Below are 23,746 nucleotides of genomic sequence, written 5' to 3' on the forward strand. Positions count from 1 at the left end.
TCCAGTTCACACCCCCGCACATCAGTCCATATGGATCCACTGCTGTGCTTTTGCTCAGGGCAAGACCGGGTGATTGGCTTGTGCATCAATGCAGTGCCAAAAGTAGTTTGGAGGTTTCGTGCCTTGGTCCTCAGCATCATGACATAACCAGTCCTGGAGAGCTCCTCCACATTCAGACATATTTTTAACCTTTAAAATTAAGTGGACAACATGGAATTTGTGCTCCCTCGCATCAAAAAGCCATTTTGGATCTCAGTGTAAATATTTTGTCACATTGTAGGAAAGCAGTTTTCCAAATTTCATTCGACTCTACTGTGAGGTAGACATGCTAACGGTTACACTCATTCAACAACAAGTGCAAGTACACTGGTCAAACCTTTTGCTATAGCGGATACAACAGCAGGCTGAGCTACTAGCACTATGTGAAAGACTTATTTATTTATTAAGTCTTTCATCATCATGACCACAACCAAAATGATGAAACACTTTACTTTTTAAACATCATATAGCATTGTTCCCAGGACAATTTTGTTTGTGTGTGGAGAATCCAAAAGAATTTAGAAGTCAGTTTATATTCCAGCACTCACCTATGGTCATGAGGCTCAGGTAATGACCTGCAACCTTCTGAGAAACTGAATTTCCCCTTGAGGCACAATTAAAACGATTGTTTTTGGGAGGGTGAGAGGGGGGGAGGGTCGTCTTGGAAAGATCTCAGGTACAAGAAATGCATTCCTTCACAGGCTGCTTGGCCTCAAGCCTTACACTTACTCAGCTCAGACCTCTCAAAATAAGTTGAGGAGGAGTCAATTGGACTTTGGCCACACTCTAAGGGTGGCGGTATTCTTGTTATGCTCCTTGAGAGGTTCTCCGATTATGTCCACCTCGTCGGAGACCCTGAGGAAAACTGCTCCAATCAGTCTGCTACAGTTCACCGAGGTACGAAAGAGCATTGTTACGGAAATGAACTCATGGGTTAATCTGGTCTGTCTCATGCCACCATGTGCTTCGTTTCTTGGGAGTTATTGATCAGGTAATTGTCTGCTCATTGTATCCACCGCTCCTTCATCTGAAATGACGGTTCAATAGATATTCTGGTTATGGCGCTAAAAAGACTCAACGGCATCTGTAGTTTTGACTGTATTCCAAATATTTTGGTCTAAATACTGTGTCAATGTTTCACAGCATGCGAATATTTAATTCATTTAACATTTGTAGTTTAGCACAGCACAACTGGGTTCTAGGCTTCCTTAAAAGTCAATAATATATGACATATACGGGAGCTATATATTTAATAGGTTGTATCTGAATTGAGAATGTTCATCCAGAGCTTGAGTCTTTGGAAATTGGGTGGGTTGTTGATAGGATGACCTTCTGAATCAATTCCACTGTCGGGCTCTCTTCTTTGAACATCGCAATATGCGGTTAGGCTGTTCCATTTTCCAAGGTCTAAATGCTGAGACTTGGAGCTCAGTACTCATTACACGCATGTTGCCTCCTAAAATGGAATTTTTATGTTTATTAAATTGATGTCTCATTGATATTGCAATGGCACATTTGAGTGCGGATGGATTGTCGGAGTGCTTAATTGAAATTCTTGTGACTCAAGTCACATGTGTCACAAATATGTAAGTGTATCGACACTGTGCAGAAGAATACACAAAGTAGGTCCAACACTGTACCCAATGTGCACGGTGTAATACTGTGACAAGCCTTGAATTAGCATGTGTTTGGCTCTTGGATGAACACAAAAAATATCGGCCTTTTAACTGCGTTTCCCATCATTGGGAAAATGATCGAAGCTTTGCCCTTTTTGTGGAGCGTCTGTCACTAATTGACCCATCAACTCTCGCATTCCCACTCTCCTTTCTTTTTAATTCACTTTTTTTCTCCCTCCCTCGCGACAGTTCAATAAATCCTTTTTACGCTTGACCTCGAAATGGTTTTCAAATATAAATGGAGGTTTCAAACTAGGGATTAATATATTGTAAGGTTTGAATCAAAATGCATATAATGATGCAGTAATTTTCAACCAGGGTGCCATAGCACGTTCATGCCTTGAGATATTATCAGGGGTGCTGAGGAAAATTATTATTATTGTTATTATTATGATTATTATTATTATCATCATAAAATAAATGTGTTCAAAAGTTTGCAATTATTCATTGCAAATGGAATCTTTTTTCATCTATCTATGCCGGTGGCATACGGTGACAGGCGGAACAATTGAACTCTCTCGTATGACCGTATTTTCATGACCAAATGGTGCACCGTATTAAAAGGCGTAGTGTCAGTTACGGGTGCTATTTATGTATTGAACACATACACAAGTCACATAATGTTATTGGATGCAGGCATGGTAAAACATAGGCTAGCTTAAACAATATGCTGGCATGCATGCATGCTAGCGTATGATTTTAAAAAGCCAGCGAGAGCAAAACTATAATTTCTGTTCTACTTTATTCAAGTATTTAACAATGTACTTGTTATTTTTGGATCAATCCTCATTATCAAATCCATCAAAGTCCTAATTTTCCAGAAACACTGATTGGTAATATTGCTATTTATTGACACTCCACATTCTGTGATAAGTCCACACGTCTTTTTCCCGTTACGTGGATTTACCATTTTAGGGTTTTTTTTTTCCTGCCTTACCCAAAAATGACTTTTGTTTCGCTATTGGTTGGCTAGGATGGCTTTGCAAGTTTATGGGGGCAGGGATTTTGCCATTGGCGTGGATGAAAACATTGAATCAACTAAGTAAATTTGCCCCTATACAGTCCGTAAAATATGACCAAAGGGTGAAATGGAGAGGATGTATAATCATAGGCAAACTCCACAAAACAGTTTTGTGCGGTAGGATCTATGTTTGTAGAAACAGAGGACCACGATATGACTAATTTCATGCATCAATCATCTTTTTTTTTTTTTTTGCAGTGGAATTCCAGGGAAGAAGTGTGGGGTCATTATCTTAACTGCTGAGGAGCTCAGCAACTGCAGGGTCAGTATCCTAGCACACACTTAAGCCGTGCCCCAATAATAAGGTATACACACACAAGTGCTGAAAAGTTTTAATGATGGGCCCAACTTTTATAAGACAGCGTGAAATGTGACAAATGAGCTGGAGTTCCACACGGGAATCACTTAGTCAAGCCTCAAGTATATATGTTGTTGTTTGGGTTGGTAATAGAAACCCCCAATCCCCAACGGTGTTGCTCCACTCGTACATTCATACATAAACAGTGTAATGATACGCCTACTACTACCGCTACTACCACTGAATCTGATCAATTTAACTGCAGCGTCAGCGGGCTGGTCCCAAATATCCCATCACTGGAAAAGACCCAAATGCCCAACAGAAATACTCTAGCTGTGTTCCATGACGCTTGTGCACACTGACACATCCAAAAGTTTCTAATGGATGGAATCCCTTTCTACTGGATGTGACGAATACGAGTTTCCATTAAGGACAATGCAACTCTCCTACCGAGCCGTAGCAAGCATTTGAAAACAGCAGCCTTAATAAAACAGCGTCTCATTAATGGGTGTAACCAGCCATAAATATGGATGAGGCTATTCCCCATTCCTCACTGACTATAATAAAGATGATCCATGATAAGATGTGTTTCTCTCACTGATGCGTACTTTAAATGAAACACTGGATTGAATTCGGCGCTATATGCAGCAGTCATTGTGAAGATGAGGCTTGACTGCTTGCCGACTTGGGATGTTGCATCTTCATGATACAAGTGTAACTCTGGATATTGCTTTGCATTCTGATGGGGTGTTGAGTTAGAAATTACCGCGTCTTTGTCACACAAAAAGAACAAACAACTGTGGTCTCGTCTCAATAAAAAAGAATTAAATTGCGCAGGTTGCTCCCTTTGAAATCAAATTGCATCTTCAATGATTCTGAGATATTTTCGCCGCCCCTGATGTGTGTTCTCTCACAGGATATTGCGACTATGCAGTTGTGTGCCAACAAGCTGGATAAGAAAGACTTTTTTGGCAAGTCAGACCCCTTCCTGGTTTTCTACCGCAGCAATGAAGATGGAACGTGAGTCTGACAAGCCTCGTGGGCTATCGTTAACCCATGAGATCAAATTATTTGTGTTTGTGTGAAACTATTTGTCGAGATCTGGGATGTAATGTGATGTGTGCTCCCTTTATTTTGACAGTGTTCATGAACTCAATATGTAATTCAGTTTCAGTTCAGGCTTGTGAAATTTTGTTTGAGCAATTCATCCATCCATTTTCCGACCCTCCTCAAAAGGGTCGCGGGGGGTGCTGGAGCCTATCCCAGCCGTCTTCGGGCAGTAGGCGGGGGACACCCTGAACCGGTTGCCAGCCAATCGCAGGGCACACATAGACAAACAACCATCCGCGCTCACACTCACACCTCGGGTCAATTTAGAGTGTTCAATCAGCCTGCCATGCATGTTTTTGGAATGTGAGAGGAAACCGGAGTACCCGGAGAAAACCCACGCAGGCACGGGGAGAACATGCAAACTCCACACAGGAAGGCCAGAGCCGGGATCGAACCCACGACCTCTGCACTGTGTAGTTGACACCACTCGTCCACTGGGCCGCCCCATTTGAGCAATTGAACATTAAATGCGTGTCCAAAAATATAACTATGAAAACGATATGAAACATATTCTAGCCCAGTGACAGGCGTTCAGTAAACTAGGAAGGTAGAACTGAAGGTAATTTTCTTTTCTTTTGTTCCGTTCATAAACAATTTAAACTACCGGTACATCGTTTTATCAGGCTCAAGTCTATTTTCTCACGAATTTGTTTGGAAAGACAATACATCGTGATTTGTATAGTGCTTTCACAACAGCTGCAACTGTAACAAAGCGCTTTACAAAACACGACACAAAGTAAAATAATAAAAACAACACATAACAAAAAGCCACACATTTGATCACAATCATGCACGCTGATTTATTTATTTTTGACAGAAGCTGTGGAGTTGGAGTGTTTTTTGCGATTTTTGTGCCTGACAAAACACTGTTGAATCAATAAATAGGCAAAAGTAAAATATTATAAATATTCAGAGGAAAGTCTGGGGAAATGCTGTGAGGACTCTGGAGGGAGAAAAAAAACAATGTGGCTAAACAATGTCAACAGTGTTTCCATCCGGTTTCATTTGTTTATCATTCTGATTGAAATAAGCTATTGAGACTTGGCTCAAAATGTCAAAACTCCATCTGCTCATATTCTCGAGACAAAATGACATTGGCGCATCGGGGCGATACGAAAAATAAACGCTGCACGATTATCACCGGGAAAGCAAACGAAGCCTGTCTTGTCTCGTCTGTTTGTTTCTCAAAGTCTTTTCCATTTCTGCGACAGATTCACCATCTGCCATAAAACGGAGGTGATCAAGAACACGTTGAACCCGGTTTGGCAGCCCTTCACCATCCCCGTTCGAGCTCTCTGCAACGGCGACTATGACAGGTCAGAAAACAGTTGCCACTATCATACATAAATGCATGAACACAAAAAAAATAAATTGCAAAGTAAAATGGTGGTGCTTTTTATGGTGCGTGTGCGGTAATTATTGCCGAGCTCATTGCCCCGATATAAACCCTGAATCCATCGGAGGCGGACTTTGGAAGTAGATGACATCACGTGTTGCCGCGGCGGTCAGAATAATGCCAGCAGTCGGTCATTTTGTCCCGGGGACCAGCGCTGGTGTTATTGAGATTGCCTCGGTTTCCACACGGCACTCTGCATTAAAGCCGACATTCCGACTGTGCCGAGCAGATGTGATAGTCACTTGCAGCCAGGTGCACTTTGCATATACTTAATGCCTTTCACGGCTGCACTTCTCCCTGAGGGAATTTGATCATACCAGTACACACCGAAACGTGCGCGGCATTTGAGATTTTTCTTTGCAACATTAAAATAAAACAGCAATCCTCAGATGATGCAAATCTTTCAACATGTGATATAGACCGTGTGCATCTATCACACTGCTCCCCCCCTCGTCAGTATAACTCAAAAAGCAGCGAATAGCAGAATTACTGTGGGCTATGACCGGCATATTTTATATTTGGTGTCCTCATGAGACACCACAATTTTCCATGTGGGAATGAACTTAAATGTTAATGGGTGAGCTGAGTAAGCTGTGTTACTACAGTGGCCCTGAAGTGCAAAACACAAAAACAAATAACTTAAAACAACAGCAAATTTAAAAAAAAAAAGAGCAAAACCAAACATTAAACACAACAGCAGTAAATAAAATAACACAAAAAAGAAATAATATGAAAAATTAAAAGGCACAACGCCAAAAAATTCATGACAAGAGCAAAGAAAAAAAACACTGAAACACAAATGAAAAATCACAAAAATGAAAACCAAACCCAACAGCAATTTTAAAAAAACAACAACAAAGCAAAAAACTAATCACTATAAAAAAATTATGTAGCACAAAATTAGGTATGAGTAAATCAAAAATCATAAATAACTTGGGGGGGGGGGGGGGCTAAATACATGAACAAATGACTAACCTCAATGACATTTTCTCCCGGAAGTGGTTGGTATGTCATCAGCGGGAAAACAAAATCAGACATATTCCAGGGTGACATATGTGGCACAAATCACCATGTCTCTTTTTTTTTTTTTTGGCTGCGGTCACTGGAAATGGTAGACCTTTGCCTACTACACGTCACACATTGCTGATATTGTGGAGAAACAGGATGAAATGTGCTTTCTACTGTCTTTGCCTTTAATTTGTTTTATTTTTTGTTGTATGAATTAATTTTGCTCCATGTACACAGCAATTTACATACAGCGGTGTTTGTTTTAAAGTGCTCTAGAAATACGGTTTAGTTGAGTTGAGTTGAATTGTGTACAGTGCATTCCATTTCCATCTAAATCATCACCATCCTGCCAGGCTACCTTTTCTTCTTCCTCAACTTGGCTCTACCAGCTTCTTCTAAGGGTGACTGAATGTGCAAGATATATGTGAGATAAAATGTTTCAAAAAAAAGAAAAGGAAAAAGCAACTGTGTTGAAATAATGCATTGGAACAGCCATTTTTTTTCCTGCACTGCCAGTCGTGTTCCGGTTGGTTTCCATGAAGCATTCGGTTTGCTATGTGGTGCCAGCAGGTGTTGCATTTTTTAAATTCAGCAGTGTTGCAATTCATATTCAAACTTTCTACTGGCAGGGGAACATGTTGAATCGTTGAAACATACTGTCATGCTCATAAATGTGTTCTGTATTTCAGGACTGTAAAAATAGACGTCTATGACTGGGATCGAGATGGAAGGTAAAGACAAGCTACTTCAGTGTGAACTTATTTTTAAAATATGTTCCTGCGAAGACTTTTCTCGTTGCACAACGTAAAAGATTTAACTTCATGTCACATTTCTCTGGCGTACACAAAACCTCTGTGGCGTACACCATTTTAAAATGGGACAGTTGTTGAACATTTCAGATATAATAATTCATTGCTGTGACTGCATCTGTATGCCGACTGCTTCCTGGCCCTGAATGAGAATCATTTTCTGTCATACAATGAAGACGTTATGAATCTTCACACAATTTTGTCCTTCAAAAAGGCTTTGTGTATTTCGCCTTTTTCAAAAGTTCAACATAATCATTAATTTTCTTTTTAGAAATGATTCATGACTTCCGGCAGACAGGTCATTCGTGAACATGAACCTTTCCATCTTGTTTCCGCAAAGTATATAGAATTATGGCCTTGATCATCAACTAATAATTTTTCCCTCCCTATGCCTTATTTTTTGGCATCAGTATTGAGATTTTTAACAGCATTTGTTCCAGAATGCTTCGTAGTGCATACACCAGCACTCATTCATGAAACTCCACTTAATAGACGCCATGTCTGCTGTGCAAATATGTATTGCGGTATTAGAGATAGTGTAGATAATTACAGCACCCCTCTGAGAGAAAAAGGGCAGCATTAATTTAAGGTGATGTGTTTATTTACACAAGACATACAGTGATTATTTGAGGAACTGTTGCCCAGTCCCAAACCAAATCAGCTTCGAAACTTCAACACAAACAATTTGGATATTCCTATCGCTTATTTTTGTTTTTGGTTTTTTTTTGGGGGGGGGGCCCGGGGGGGTTATATCCATCCTTTTTATATTTGCTCATGACTGGAACAGAAAACTCACACGGTGACCATGACGCAAGGGGAGATAATCTGGCAGACCCGCAGACGGAGATGTGAATAGGCTTGACACTTTGTCTCAGACGATGACATTTGGATTCATGCTTTGCCCCCTGCGTGGGTGTATGTCTGCAGCCACGACTTCATTGGCGAGTTCACCACCAGCTACAGAGAACTGTCTCGCGGGGAGAACCAGTTCAACGTCTATGAGGTGAAACCCAAAATATTGTTATTTAAATGTGATTGGAAAAACACGATTGCATTGCCAGCGCAAGGCATGCTAAATTTCACTGTAGAAGTCATCAGTATCGGCTGATGACGGATGGTGATTCTGTAAATGCATGCCAAAAAAAAAAGGCATCATCGGTCGCAACGATCTACTCACGTACAGTAACCTCAGTCATGCCTTTTTTTTCCCCTCACGGACAGGTTTTAAATCCCAAGAAGAAGGGCAAAAAGAAGAAGTATGTCAATTCAGGAACTGTGAGTTTGACCGCCAAGCCTGCACATGCCTGTTTGTAGGGGGGGCAGCAGCTCAGGTGTGAGGACTTGGGCCTTGAAGCCACGGGATCAAGTCCCGCTGTTGTCAAAAATAGAACAATGGCCACAAGTTGTTGGGAGAGATGCTCTTTTGCTCGACGGTTGCTGTTGACATCCCCTTGAGCAAGGCACCCTCACAGCTTAAGTGGTGCAGTCCTGTTTCACTCTGAATCTCTCCTCGCGTTCCTGCATTTGTGATCGGGTTCTCTGTGCGAGGTGTAACAAAAACATACAGCAAAGCGTAAGTTGAATTTCTCCTTGAGGCATTATAATGAGAATAACAAATTCACACTAAATTGGCATGATTGGCTTCCCATTGGTATTTCATGTTTTCTTACTCGTGCCAATTATCGCTCATGTCTTTCTTGCCCAATATCTGCTATGCCTTCTGGCAACCTGGATGTGTTTGTCCCTTCCTGGCATGAATGCGGCTCCGTTTGCATTTCCTCTCTGTAGTTTACCTGTTTTGACGAGTGCGTGTGTGTGTGTGTGTGTAAACACAAGGTAACTCTGCTGTCCTTCAAAGTGGAGTCCGAGTACACCTTTGTGGATTTCATCCGAGGAGGGTGAGTGGAATAATGATTAGCCGGCTCTCACTGTGTCAATGCCACCCAGTTGTGTGCACGCATGTGTGTGTGTGTGGGGGGGGCTGAGTGTGTGTGTGTGTGCTTTGAAACTCCAAAGGCTTTGTAAGCATCACAATGAATTCGTATTGACTTTGACAAAATTACACCTGAGGAATTTTGCACTGGTAAATCTCAAATGTAAACACCTTTCTGTATTCAGTTCATTCACTTATAATTGAGTATTTTGTTTGTTTCGTCGAATCAGAAAGTGGCGGCCTGAATATTGTCACAGCATATTAATGAGTGAACTAAAATCTGACATCATTGCAGTCTGTTGTGCTGTTTTGTCATAATTAATTAATATACAAGTTGGTAGAGTCGCTTTAACCATATATTTCTAATACTAAAACATGCTGTAATTATTTTTGTAATTCATAAATTTTCACATGCGCTATATTTCCTGCATGCGTATTGACGTGTGTTTTTTGTTGTTTATTCACTTTTTGGGGGGAATTTCTTGCGCACCAGGACGCAGCTGAACTTCACTGTTGCTATAGACTTTACAGCATCAAATGGTAAGATTCTTAAGGCCCTTTCACAGTGCACCTAACACAATGCGGTGCGACGTTAACCAACTTATTCCTTGTATGTGTACTGCGTGCCGCGGAACCTGAGGTGGGCCCCTGAATCAGAAAATCAATTTGGGTGCTTGATGCATCCAATGAGAGTGATGGTGGTGGACGTGCCAGTATTCCAAAGTCTGGGACCCAAGACTAAGGACATAGCATGATGTTTAAAAAAACCCAAAAAACTGCTCTCTGCACATCCTGAGGTACACCTCAAAGCAGCCTTCATGGAGCTGTAGCTCATGGACGAACCTAAACTCCCTTCGAGCCAGCCAAGACACTAGAGTTGGACGAACCCATTCCGCTTCTTTGCAGTTCATCTCCTCCCTCCTCCTCCTTATTCCAAGCAAAACCAAAGCTTTTTGATGAAGCGGTGACAAATATATAGCGGTTCTGGCAAGCTGTGGCATTTTCCCGCTCGTTTGGACATAAAGATACCAGACTACTTCCGTGCCATATCATGTCACGTATCCATTTCGCATAGTTCCACAACAGCGACAAAGAAGGCAGGGGGCATACGACTTCTTCTCTTGATTTTATTTTGTTTGTTGCCCTGCAAGGTAATCCATCCCAGCCCACCTCACTCCACTATATGAGCCCGTACCAGATGAATGCATATGCCATGGCCCTGAAAGCGGTGGGTGAGATTATCCAAGACTATGACAGTGACAAGCTCTTTCCTGCCTATGGCTTTGGCGCTAAGATGCCCCCTGATGGCAAAATCTCCCACGCATTCCCACTGGTAAGAAACAAACCAACATTTCATCGCACCTGTGGACAAACACACATACACACACATATGTGCACATGCACACGCACGGCAGGATATTGTTGGGGCCAGGAGTTGTTGCTGCGACAACGGCTGGCCGAGAAGTTGTGCTCGTTTGCATGCCAGCGGGAACCTCCCGGCTTCACTTCACCTTGCAACTTGTGCGTCCTTCCGCATCGGCTCTCCAGACAGCCCTCACTTTGTCACCGTAATGCACTTTACCGATCGTGTATGATTTAGCTATATGTATAAATTAATAATCCCGATAAGTGGAGGGGATCGATAAACAAGACTAAAATGGGAAATAATACAGAAGGTGCAAGACTAGCTAAGGAACAATATGCAGTAAGGAGAAGGAACTTCTTCGCTTGAACACTGTCGATACGCTGCACCCTCATCGTTTCTTACGTAGACACGTCCACAATTGTCCCCACGTTTGACTGTGATTCTTTTTTGAACAACAAAGTTAATTTGTATTTATGTTGAAAGAGGATTTGGTGAAAATAAATGGTTGCAAAACCGGTGAGGGTGAAGAAAAATTACAGCTTTAGAACAGATTATCTGACAGAAGGGAAAAAGGAAATGCATTTGTCAAGAAGAATAAAGTCGACATACTGTTTTGGCTTTAATGGGCCACATGAAATGATGCAGCAGGCTGAAAACTGGTCCCCTGGCCTTGAGTTTTACACCCGTGCTTTCAATGCTCATTGAGCTGATGTCTCACAAATTTACCGAAGCCGTCGTATTCACTCCTGAAAACGTTCCTCACGTTCACCGTTTTACTGCCTTCGTGTCATGCACGACTAAATCAGTGTTTCAGAATAATTTGCATGGTTTACTTGTAAAGCACTGCTTCAATTGTTGTGCAGTACTCCTACAGACTTGGGCAGTAGGAAATTCTTCATAAAAATAAAATAAAATAAAAATGTATATATATATACAGTACGTATAATTTTTTTAATATAGTGAAAACATAGACAACTTTGTTGCTTAACAGACACGATTGACACTGTCTTATTTTTTAAATTATTATTATTATTATAGTTGCATAAGGTGCATTTTTTTTTCCCTCTCCCTACCTAGTGGTTTCCTTTCTGAACTCTGACTGTAAATTTCCCCAGTGCGGGACAAATAAAGGATATCTTAATAAAACTGCTTTTACTTCTTAAAGCAGTCATTCATTTAAGAGCAAAACTATCAAATACATATACAGTACACAGGCATCGCTACTTACGAAATGAATTGGTTCTGGGTGAAATTTCTGAACTAGAAAATTTTGTAAGTAGATGTAAATGCCCTAATTCGTTCCAACCGCGTATGAAGAGACGTTCGTAAGTACTATGAATATGAGTGACGGGTTGAAGAGTGCTGTCTGTCATAATGCATTTTGGTCTTGTTTTATTTTTTTATGCATTCATATTATTTTATCTTATTTGTTTTACTATTACGTTGATGATATATATATATTTTTTTTTTTTTTTTACAGGGTGGCAACAGTGATAATCCAAACTGCGTCGGCATTGATGGAGTCATGGAGGCCTACTTCCAAAGCCTCCGAACAGTGCAGCTATATGGACCGACCAACTTTGCGCCTGTTATCAACAAAGTTGCAAAGTGAGTGTTTGTCGATGGCTTTGGGAATCAATGGCCGTTTTCCTACGATTGCAATTGTGTTTGTTGATCATCTAAGACCGCTGGCCAAATTAAAAGCAGAGCACCGATGCCGATTGTTTCCCAAGGTCATATGTGTGTAATACCGTTGAAGACAGTCGAAATTGTTGTCAACTTCTGTGTAATGTGGCTTTATCGTCTACTTTTAGCCAAACGTCCGTGCTCACGTGTGTGTGTGTGTGTGTGTCCCAGCTGTGCGTCAGAGATAACAGATGGCTCGCAGTACTTTGTCCTGTTGATGATCACAGATGGAGTCATATCTGACATGGTCCAAACCAAAGAGGCCGTGGTCAATGTGAGTAAACACACATGTTTGTGCTGACATGTTTCCATCACATTTCTTCGGCTCGCGTTAAATTCCAGCCGATTTATCCTGCGTGACCAGTCATTCAACCCATATCACTCCCATACGGAATCTTGTACACGATAAAACCTTTACGGGATTTGCTAGCCAGTCAAAGATCCCGACAGCTTGTGCTCGTCATGAGAATTGAGCACAAGCTTAGACAAAAAAAAGTAATCATTTTGTCGGTAAAAGACTTCTATCTGTGGTGACTTGAACAAATTTAGATTAGTATTCTATTAATGAATTCATTGTAGTATTGTAATGTTCTGTACCTACTTTTCAATAAGTTATAGCCATGATAATATGTATAATGATATACTGTGATATCTCTACTTATGAACGGGTCTTCATACAAAATTTTCAAGTTACCAAACGCCTCAACAGGAAAGTATTGCCTCTAGTTACGAAAGAAATTTCAAGATACGAAAGGTAAAAATAAAGTATGGGCTGCTACTCACAGCTCCGAGTTTCCTGAACGCAACATACTTATAGCTGCTCTGTCATTGGCTATGACCTGCATCTTCCTGGCATCCCATTGGCTAAGAGGGACCACTACCGTATGTGTCTATGTGTGTAGACTGATAGATAATTGGATACTGGAGAAACGTGTCTATGCAGCATCCTCGTCATTCGCCCCTCGGGCCATGAGGCGTTCCGATAGTTTTACGTAAATGTAAATCACCCAGAAAAAGTATTCACCAGTCGGGCGATCGCTCACTATGTTGATGTTTGTCTTGGACATTTTCGAAGGATTGTTAAAAGCAGACAAAGGCAAACGTCCTTGGATCAGTTCTTTACAAAACGCCAGGCAAAAACAACTTCTGAGAGACTAAAGAGGGTAAAACACGATGAGGATACAGTTACCGGTAATTGTTTCATGACCATCATTTTTATTCTTGACTCTATTCTTTGTTTTTTGCATTATGCACAACTCTCATTTATTGTGCAATAATCTCATTGTAAGATGTATTTGTTCCATATTTTGATGTGTTTTTATGCTTCATAAAACATTTATGTCCGATTTTTGAGTCGTTTGGAACGGATTAGGGCATTTACATGGAAAACGCGTCTCTACTAACAAACTGTTCTAGTTTAGAAATTTCTACCAGAGCCAATTAATTTTGTAAGTAGGGGTACCACTGTACAAGTATAATATACTTTTATTTTTATAATGAAGGCTGTTTAGCATGTCCACCTCACAGTGCGGAGGTGCAGGGTTCGATTCCGGGTCCGCACCCGTGTGCCGTTTGCGTGTTCTCCCCGTGATCATGGATGGATGCATATTATTATAATAATTATGAGGATGCAGGCACACTCCCTCAGAGGTTCCTACTGGAAAGTTAGCACAAATCAGACCGTTGACACCAGTTTCAAAACAAGTCTCAAGAATGTATGCCTGAAACCGAACACAAATTCTTCCATTTTGTTGGATTTTCAGGGATTGCACTTTGATGACTTTGCTCCAAATGAGCGCCAATCAAAAAGCCGATAGCCTTACCTCGACAGTTGTGCGATGCTAAATTTGATGAATTTCGAGGATTCGCCATGGCAAAGGTTTGAGGGCCTTTTCATCTCAGCTTTCAGGTTTATTTATCGTTTTTACTGCCTTGGAGCGAAACGTGTGTCATCCATACATGTAGTATGAATGTTCCGTCTTTCACTTGACTTCAGCCTGCATTTCTGAAGGGTTTGAACGGTAATTGCTCTCCACTTTTGCCATGAAATAAAATCCATTTTGTTTTTCCTCTTCAAGTGCGATTCCCGCAATGCCGAATTTACGTCTCGGTCGCTCTCTCTGCTGTCACAGCGATGAACGTTCTTGTCTTCTTTCTCTTGTGCTTGCTCCTGTGCAGGCAGCATCACTCCCGCTGTCTATAATCATCGTAGGTGTTGGGCCCGCTGAGTTTGATGGTGAGTACAGCATTTTTGGGAGGTTGGAATATGATTGGCAAAAAAAATTAAATAATGATGAATGACAAATTTGTAGCTTGCTTACTTTTATTACTTCTGTTACTGTTTTTAAAAAAAGAACTTATATACTGTTTGAAAGGGGAAGTCAAAAACTTTCTTTTCAATGTTTTATGCGGCCCCACTAGCCTAAACACGGTATTCTGATTACCGTATTTTCCGCACTATAAGGCGCTTTGGAGTATAAGTCACACCTTCAATGAATGAATGAATGCAATAAGTAACTAGCTAATGTAAAAAATGCAAAAAAACAATAACATCAACATATCCAACCTATGTTTAAAAAACATTGGTCTGCATCTGTGTTGACCCAACCCCAATTCACGGATTTTGTTTGGCTGTGAAATAAGTATGACATTAAAAAATGTCCTGAATAGGTTTTAAAAAGCCTTGAATTCATCTTGAATCGGAAACCTGATGATTGACCCATGCTTAATTTATTCCAGCAAGCAACCGTGAGGTGGTATACTTGAATGTCAAACCTTCACTTGCTGACAGCTATAAACCTTTCGCTGATGCCATGGTTCATTGAAGTGTGACAATTTCAAATTGATCCTGTGTTGGATTGTTTTTTTATTTTCTTCTAGTTCGAGAATTAATCCAATGTCAGGATTCATAGTGAATGCATTCAGTCATGATCGAAGGTCGCATGTGCTACGTGTGTGCTGTGTGTGTGTGTGTGTGTGTGTGTGTGTGTGTGTGTGTGTGTGTGTGTGTGTGTGTGTGTGTGTGTGTGTGTGTGTGTGTGTGTGAGTTCCAATTGTATGAGAATTGTTGTCTCACGTCGTGGTTGAACTGTGACGTATTTGTTTGGCTGTACACAAAGTGATGAGCAGCAGTTTCTGCAGTCGGCAACATAAATTCGCAAGTGCCCTTGGTTGTCTGTTGTTTGCTATTGTTATAAATGTATTTTTATGCAGTTCAGTTTGCTGCCGTTATTTTTAGCTGTGTGTGTTTCAATGCACTGCATGTTTGCACTCTGGTTGAGAGAGGAAAGAAATTTCACCTGTGCTGTATGTTGCACAGAGAGCATATTTGACAATAAAGCTTGACTTGACGTTCACTTTGACAAGAACGAAACATCTGATGGAAATGAGCACATTTGATGTTAAGCCACAAAAACATCAACTTCAGGGCTCATGTTGTCTCAAATTTCAGGGGCAAAATGCCACCATTTAGGGGCAGTCTGGAACCCAGCAGTGACCGCCTGCATGTGACATAAAAATAGGACTCTACCAGCCAACCATTTGCACACATTTTCTCATACTATAGAATGAGAAACCATGTTCAAACCTTTGAGTGGTAACTCAAAAGATGAAAACTATCTGACCTCTTTTAAGACCTTTCATTTGTGGATGGGGCTTGGATATAAATGCATCATGTATGAAATGCGTGATTGTGTTGGCGCTGCTGTTGAGGACTTTGAAACACATTTGCCCAACAAGGGCCCCTTTTATCATTTGCATCTTCTGAAGCGCTCCCGCAGTGTCACATTTAAACGACTGGGCTTCTCAATTTTCTGAGCAGTAATTTTAAACTTGTGCCATCTTGGCTAAAGTGATGATATATATACTTTTTTTTTTTTTTTTTTTGCTTAAAATGTTCAATCCATGCCCCACTCACCACCTTTCTCCTCATGCCGTTCCATTTCCGTAATTACATTAGTCATTTTCAGTTTCCCTCTCAGTGGCTCTGTTGTTGAGTCTTTTTTTTTCACTCTCTCTCTTCTGCTTTTAGCAATGGAAGAGCTGGATGGAGATGAGGTGAGAGTATCCTCCAGAGGGCGCCTCGCTGAGAGAGACATTGTCCAGGTACTCATCACCAATCCATTGAGCTCGGCATGGGTAGATTTCAGTTGTCACGTAGAAGTGCGTTGTGAAAGAAGTCTTCAGCCAGCTTCTAAATTGGTTAGCTTCTTCCACTTTAGCTTAACTCATCTGCACTCTATCAACGTTTCACACATGGAAGCCCGATCGTGGGTGGAAGGCGGTCTCCGGGTGCCTACAGCACACCAGCCAATCTTATGTCATCCGCCAGAAGAGATCTTCTTGCGGTTCTTTTTAAATGTGCTCATCGCATGCCGAACTCTCTGTCGACCGTGTGCCTCTCTGTGCTGAATTGATAGGGAGATGATGGGTTGCTTCCATTAGATGATTAAAAAAAAATTAAAAATCGGCTGCATTCCCTCTCGCAACGGCGCAGTCTAGGAAGATACCAAAAGAAAGCGTAATCCCCTCGGCTAATGGAACGCTCTAAATCACAGGTGTCAAACTCAAGGCCTGGGGGCCAGATCTGGCCCGCCACATCATTTTAGGTGGCCCGCAAAAGCAGATCAAACATGTCAAGTTCCATGATGCTTTCTAAAATGTCTTACCAAACCTCTCGTGATGGTAACTTAAACAAGAGTTGAATCAACAGTTATTCTTGACTTCTTAATCTCATAACAGCCCTCCAAGGGAAACGGTAACTAAAATGTGGCCCGCGACAAAAATGAGTTTGACACCCCTGCTCTAAATGGTCCCTAGGTGTGAATATTAGAGAAGACGGTTGTTCATCTATGTGTGACCCGCGATTGGCTGGCAACCAGTTCAGGGTATCCAGCTAAGACAGCTTGGATAGGCTCTAGCATGACCCTCGTGAGGATAAGCGGATTAGAAAATGGATGGATGGGTGGATAATGTACTTTGCTACTTTGGCAAAAAATCTAGCTGAGTTCCCCTCAAATAATTTGCGCAGTCCCCCGATTCGAATTGTTTTCAATGAGGTGGTTCATGTAGCCTACTTTCATGCACATTTAACACATTGATTTGGCTGCAAATCGGTAGCCTTCATTTAGTGGGTCGATCTGGTTTGGTTGTTTTTTTACATGTATTCAGTCGATTTTATAGTTATTGTTTGTCGCTATATTTTACTAAATGTTCTTGGTCAAACTTGCTAATGATATAAAATAGGCGGTGTAGGTCTAAATTACTGTTTTTTTTATCATTTATATAATAATATTTTATAATTCCTTTTCTGCCTAAAAATAATCAAGTACATTTTGAATGATTTTCATGGGTGAAACTTTGTATTGGCCACTGTCCGAAATCTTTTTTTTTTTTTTACCCTTTCGTGCACTCTGTAACCTGATCACATGATATGCTGTCCACCGGAGTAACCGCTGGCCCCGAAAGGGTTCAAGTGTTAAATTCTGGAGATCGTAATTTAACCAATATTAACGTAAATTACTTAACCTAACTTCATTAATGCTCATGTTCAAGATACGTTGATTACACCATCACAATTGAGTATTTGCAACCAAGAAAGGCAAGAATGAGCCATAAATTGACCCAATTTTGAGTTTTTGATGAGATTTCTAAGCGCCACTGAACTCTGGAAATCAGGTATTGGAATTCTTGCCTGGGTCTGATTATTGGATTCCCCACCGTCGGCCAAGTTCTATCTTTGGCCCAGCGCAGAGGAGTCAAAATCAATAATAAATAAATAATATAGTATGTCTCGTTCAATGACTCCATTAAAAAAAAAAAAAAAGGTCAGCGTTAATGGGAAAATGTCTGTAAGCATTGGATAAATACTTACATACATTTTTATATCTTATCTTTATTTATTCATTCATTCGTTTTCCAAACCGCTTGATCCTCACTAGGGTCGCGGGGTCTTTATTTATTTATTTCCTTTTTTCAAAGGATGAAAGAGGTTGGAGAGAAATGTCCTTGAGTGATTGTGTTTTCGCTTTAAAATTGCCTCTTCGTCAAAAAGAGAGGAGCCAATGCAGCAGCCTTGTTTCATCAGAATTAGTCGCAACAACTCATTGAACTTGTCGTGTTTGTTCCATGCCACTGCAGTTTGTTCCATTCCGAGACTACGTGGACAGATCCGGAAACCAAGTCCTCAGCATGGCGCGGCTGGCAAAGGACGTCCTCGCCGAGATCCCCGACCAACTGTTGTCCTTCATGAAAAGTCGAGGAATCGAACCGCGGCCGGGCATCTCTTCCTCGCCACTTCCGTAACTGCGCCAAGTGACCCCACTCGTCTGCAACTGCCCCCCCCACCCGAAATTCTCTCCTCCTTTTTGACTCATATCTACGACCAACAAGTGAAGCCGCTTTGGTTCTGTGCAGTGAACAAAAGTCTCATCTCTTCTCGCCGCCAGTCAAGTTAAAGTGCGTTAAAGCGCTGACACCAACCGCATCCTCGCTTCTTTTGCACTTTAAAGCTGAAATAAACAGCAACCTCGCTTTGTGTTGATTTCTCATCATCAATTAGATGATCGATGTAAAATAAAGCTGCCATGTGGCAGGGATGGTCTTGGCATTGCCTTAAAGCGCTGCTTACGTCTGAGCACTCGAGGGCAAATTTCTCGGGTTTTCAATGATATATTGCAATATATTAATTTGTCCGGGGGGGTGCAAGTTCTAATTTTACATCATTGAAAACTCACTTTTATTAATACTCACTTGAATAGAATTAGTCAACTGTTGCCTGGCATGTACGTACATCCAGTTGTATCTTCGTTCAAATCACTCAACACTTTAACACACAACTACACGCGCGCAATTCATTTTGCCACACCCGCCCATCTTTTCACTGCGTGAAGTGAGGCAGGGTGCAGATTTGCCTTCCCGCTGTGAGAGAAATGCCAGTCTCCCTCGCTGGCTGCCCTGCAGAGAAGAGGAAGAGGCGGAAAAAGAGGGAGCGAAGAAATGAAAAGTGAGGCACGCGCACATGAGCGAGCGAGGAAGTGCGGAGCCGAGTGAGGAGGACAAAAGGAAAATCCAGAGACTTTTAACATGATGCCTGAAATGAAGATGGAGGATGGCGGGTGATGTAAAATGGGGGACGGCAACGAGGTTCACAAAAAAGGCGCATATTTCACTTTCTGATGAGCATTGTATGCATTACTGTGGAGAAGAAGCTCCTTGATGGACAAATGCACATACTTTGAAAAGCAATAGACTTGACTTTGAGTGGAGGATTGCCCTCTGCATGCCTCCCTCCCACCTTCCACCGCTATTTATTTCCTCGCCCCGCCACGACTTTGCTGGTTGTCAGAAACTGAGCCGTGAATAAAGGTCGCCCTCTTGTGGCCATCACTTGTACAGACAACCTATCTGTATTATGCATGAAAACCACGATGATCATCATACACGGCCGTCTTTATAATAGTGATGAAATGACTTGACAATGCAGTCTAATTCATCCAGCACGTGTTTTTTTTTAATATGTATTTTTATTTCGCGTGGAGATGGTGGCTTAAGAGGATGCTGTAAACATTTGTGCAAGTTTGTGGATCAGTTTTATGGCCTTGTATTCTGACAATAGATGATGTTGTCATCGAGTCCCTTGCATGTTGGGGAATTCACGTGTAAGTGTTCCAATTAGTCTGATCACTGCTATTCAATAGATTAGTGATATACTAAGCGGCCACAACATTCGGTACACTTTTACAGAGCTCCATAACAACCATTGACCTGGGGGGAAAATTATTATTTTTTTATAATGACCATAATGCTCAGTTTTATAAACCTTGATTTTTGTGGTTGGCCATCGTGTAGAAGTGAACTGAGATATCTTGCTAATACTTAGGTCGTAATACACTAGTTGGACTCAAAATGAGAAACAGCGGTGGTGTACTTAATTTTGTGGCTGTTGGTGCACGTCAGAAAAAAATCTGAATTTTACTCGTCGATCAAGTGCTGTGTGCATTGTCTAGCAGAGACCAAGCCTACCTGTCATTAACACATTAAATACAATTGTCTAATATTTTCAAAGCTCAGCAATACACTAGCTCATTGAGTTAAGTATTCAGACTGAGAGCGCTTGAAGCCTGTGGTCTTTATTTAACAATCGAATATTTTTATGTGTCTCTCATCACTGGCTTATGCATGTATAGACATGTCCATGCACAGCTGTGCAGAAAATACAAGTTTTCATTCGTTATGTGGTTTCAAAATATATACAGTATATATACCAATAATAAAATCTGGTTTCACACTAGACGCTTGTTAGCAATACAGCAAACTTTTATATTTGGTGTGAAGCTGAGTCTATGTTGTATTTTGGTGGAATAAATGTTTGAACTGCTTAGCTGGTCAAACACAAAGTGGTAAAATGTCTTTGATCAAATGGGTGGTGGTATGTGAAAAGGGGCTGTGCGCTGTATTGTGAGTTTTAGTGGTTTAATAGAGGGACCATCAAACTTGTTTTTAACACAACTTGTGTCGTAGTTTTGTTTTCCCTCTGGAGCACTTTACATGTATGAACGCCAAGGGTGCAATGGTACGTAAAAATAACAGTTCACTCCTTCATTTTTAAGGTCACAGTTCAGTGTGTGTGTGTGTGAGAATTACAATATATAATAAGGGTTCTACAGCCATGCTGGTATAGTATTTGTTTTTTTACTAAAGCAACAACAACTGTGGGAACTGGGTTTTATGATTGTTTATTTCAAGACATGGTTTTTTATGACATTTGAGTTGTTGCAGTTGTTGTAGACACGCATACCCCAATTCCAGTGAAGTGGAGACAATGTGTCAAAGCAAAATAAAAACACATAAAATGACTTGCAAGCCCTTTTCAACTTGCAAACAATTGAATACACTACAAAGGCAAGATTTTAATGTTCAAAGCGATAGTTTTTTTTAGTATTCACTCATATCAAAAATTGACGACAGCGACACGTTCCAAAAAAGCTGCAACGACTTCATTGTGAGACTCAGACTATGAATGATAAAGCATAATTTACAGGATTATAAACAAATATATTTACCGGTATCTATCTTTATTGATCATTACCAGAGGTGGGCAACATCAGTTTGGTCAGCGAACTGCCATTTGAAAAATGATGAACCCAAAACATTTTACAATAAACACTCGTAGACCTGCAGTATACACTTTTCACGATCATCAAAAGTTTTCTTAAAACAAAGGGAAAAATCAAGCGCGATCGAGCTCGCTTGCTAGCTATCGACTATCAAAAGTAGCTTACACTGCTAAATTCTGGCCTATACTTTACCCGATACAATTTAATGTATTGCATGTTTAAAATAATTAGGAGCATTTTTTTGAATGTTTTGATGAGTGAACAGCCTGTTTGTGTTTCTCCTATCATTGTTAGCACCCTGTAGATTTTGACGTGTCTTCGGAGGAAAAATTCTAATTCCTTCATGAATGTCGCTCACTGTTCTCACGCTCCTGACGCACGGCAGATTTTGATTCAGATTCCGAGTTCTCTCATTGGAAACGGATGCCAAGTTCTGGAAAGTGTGCTTATTATGAGAGAAGTCAAGGCAAGACTGCAGGCTTGAGTAATTATTCTCTGAGGGTTCACTCCACAACATTGTCTCTCATCTCATCCATAAAAAGCCTTTGACAATGACAGCAAGAAATCTCTCTGGCGACCTACTTTGCAAATGCTTATTTGACTCAGTCATTGTGACGGGAATGATGTATTGTAGTTAGTTTGTTGGTTTCCGTTCAAATACCACCAAAGGCATCTTAGGTAAAATGTGTTATTTGTTGAACGGTTCACAAAAACAAAACAATTTTTTTTTAAAAATCATGTCACATTGTACTCCACAAATATTTTACCACCAAAATGCTTTTGTTTTCTATGATTTCAAAGTATTTGGACTCATTCTTGTCGGAAATTTCAATTTCCACTAGCATTCAGGAACTACAAAACTCAACTGAGAGCACGTGGGGCATTTAATAGTCAAAAGTAAAACTGCTCCACTCCTGTGCTGTATGACTTGTAAAATTCAACTATTAGTTATGTTAAGAGTATAATTGAGAAAAGTGTTCTGATTGTCCCTACCAAATACGGTGCAGTTGTTTTGTCTTAACCTAATTCTCAAGGGATTGCAGCTATTTTTTTCATCATCTTACACCATTACTGGATGCATTGCATCTGTTATCCTGTTTCTGGAAATGTTTAACTATTTTCTCCATATTATTAGAGCTAAAGCACACCGCACACCCAACGAAGCACTAGAACTCCACCGAAGAGGTGCGCAGTGTGCAGGGTTCCGCCACTACACTGAAAACAAAAAATGGCGTGTTGAATTTAATCCATTTTATTTTGTTTAGTGACTGCACACAATAGAATCATCTGGATTCATTTTTAAGTAGACGTACAGTATATGCTATTGTTTAATGTGACACTAATACTAAGGGGGTTGTCCCCTTTTTATATGAAACCGTCTTAATTGTGTCGGCACTTATCAGTAGCAGTCTGCCACATTGGTTTTTTTTTTTTTTTAAATGTACGAATATTAATAATCGAGTGTTAGTGAGGTACACCTAACAGCCAAGTGGAAAAGTGCTGACTCGTGCATGCTGAATCTGGACGACGGGGCACACACTTCAGAGCTATTAGACAAAATGTTCTCAAGAGGCCACTGGACGTAAACATGCCACTTAAGGGAGAATGGCGCAGCAGTGTGAAGGAGCCCACTGTAACATACTCAGCCTCATGATCGTCTCTTAAGTACTTACCCAAAGTGACTTCATTTTTTTTTTTTTTTTTATGTGGCACCTCAATCGCTCACTCACTCTGCAACGGCTGAGCACATCAACAAGCAAGTCCCGCTGTCATGACAACTCACATTTTCTGAACATAACTCTGTATTAATAGCCACTTGGAAAATGGAGTGAGGAGCAACATCTGGCAAAAATATGTGTTGTTTAAAAGGGACTGAAACAAAACAGGTTTTGTGAGACTTTGGGTAATGGGTCAGAGGCTGAGCTCAAGGAAAGTGTGGGTAAATATAAATGAAACCTGCAGCAAAAAAAAAGAGGCTGACTTGAAGTTTGCGGCAAACAAACTGCACCGTAACTGCACGTGGACAGACAGCTGTAACGTTGCGTGCGAGCGTTTACAAGAAAAGTGCTTGAATTATTGGTGTCGGCGTTCCGAAAGTGATTTGTCAAAGCCGCGGGAGATCGACTTTGTTCGATTTCGAGTGGTCGATTTTCAATGTGGCACATTAATAACGCGTAAATAATTCAGGTGGCGTCATGTTCAACACCACGCAATGAGAAGCACCAGTAGCCTGAGCCATAACAACAATGAGGCCTCTCTGTTTTTCCACTGACCTCAGTCAGTTGCTT

General features: G+C 40.9%; 1 protein-coding gene across 1 annotated transcript in view; it reads left to right on the plus strand.

Moving 5' to 3' along the window:
• cpne9 (copine family member IX) overlaps positions 1–20,850 on the plus strand; it is a 61,052-nt gene extending 40,202 nt beyond the window's left edge. The window contains exons 7-20 of the mRNA XM_086108944.1: positions 2,935–2,998; positions 3,951–4,054; positions 5,356–5,460; positions 7,238–7,279; positions 8,285–8,360; positions 8,579–8,632; positions 9,194–9,255; positions 9,784–9,830; positions 10,442–10,623; positions 12,137–12,264; positions 12,514–12,616; positions 14,521–14,578; positions 16,373–16,446; positions 18,481–20,850. Of these exons, the coding sequence (XP_085965070.1) occupies positions 2,935–2,998; positions 3,951–4,054; positions 5,356–5,460; positions 7,238–7,279; positions 8,285–8,360; positions 8,579–8,632; positions 9,194–9,255; positions 9,784–9,830; positions 10,442–10,623; positions 12,137–12,264; positions 12,514–12,616; positions 14,521–14,578; positions 16,373–16,446; positions 18,481–18,645 (1,264 nt within the window). The 3' untranslated portion in view covers positions 18,646–20,850. The remainder of the gene's footprint in view (positions 1–2,934; positions 2,999–3,950; positions 4,055–5,355; positions 5,461–7,237; positions 7,280–8,284; positions 8,361–8,578; positions 8,633–9,193; positions 9,256–9,783; positions 9,831–10,441; positions 10,624–12,136; positions 12,265–12,513; positions 12,617–14,520; positions 14,579–16,372; positions 16,447–18,480) is intronic.
• The last annotated feature ends 2,896 nt before the right edge of the window (positions 20,851–23,746 follow it).

Source organism: Hippocampus guttulatus, chromosome 1 (genome assembly GCF_054856545.1).
Source record: "Hippocampus guttulatus isolate MCC_2025c chromosome 1, RoL_Hgut_1.0, whole genome shotgun sequence".
Taxonomy (NCBI): Eukaryota; Metazoa; Chordata; class Actinopteri; order Syngnathiformes; family Syngnathidae; genus Hippocampus; species Hippocampus guttulatus.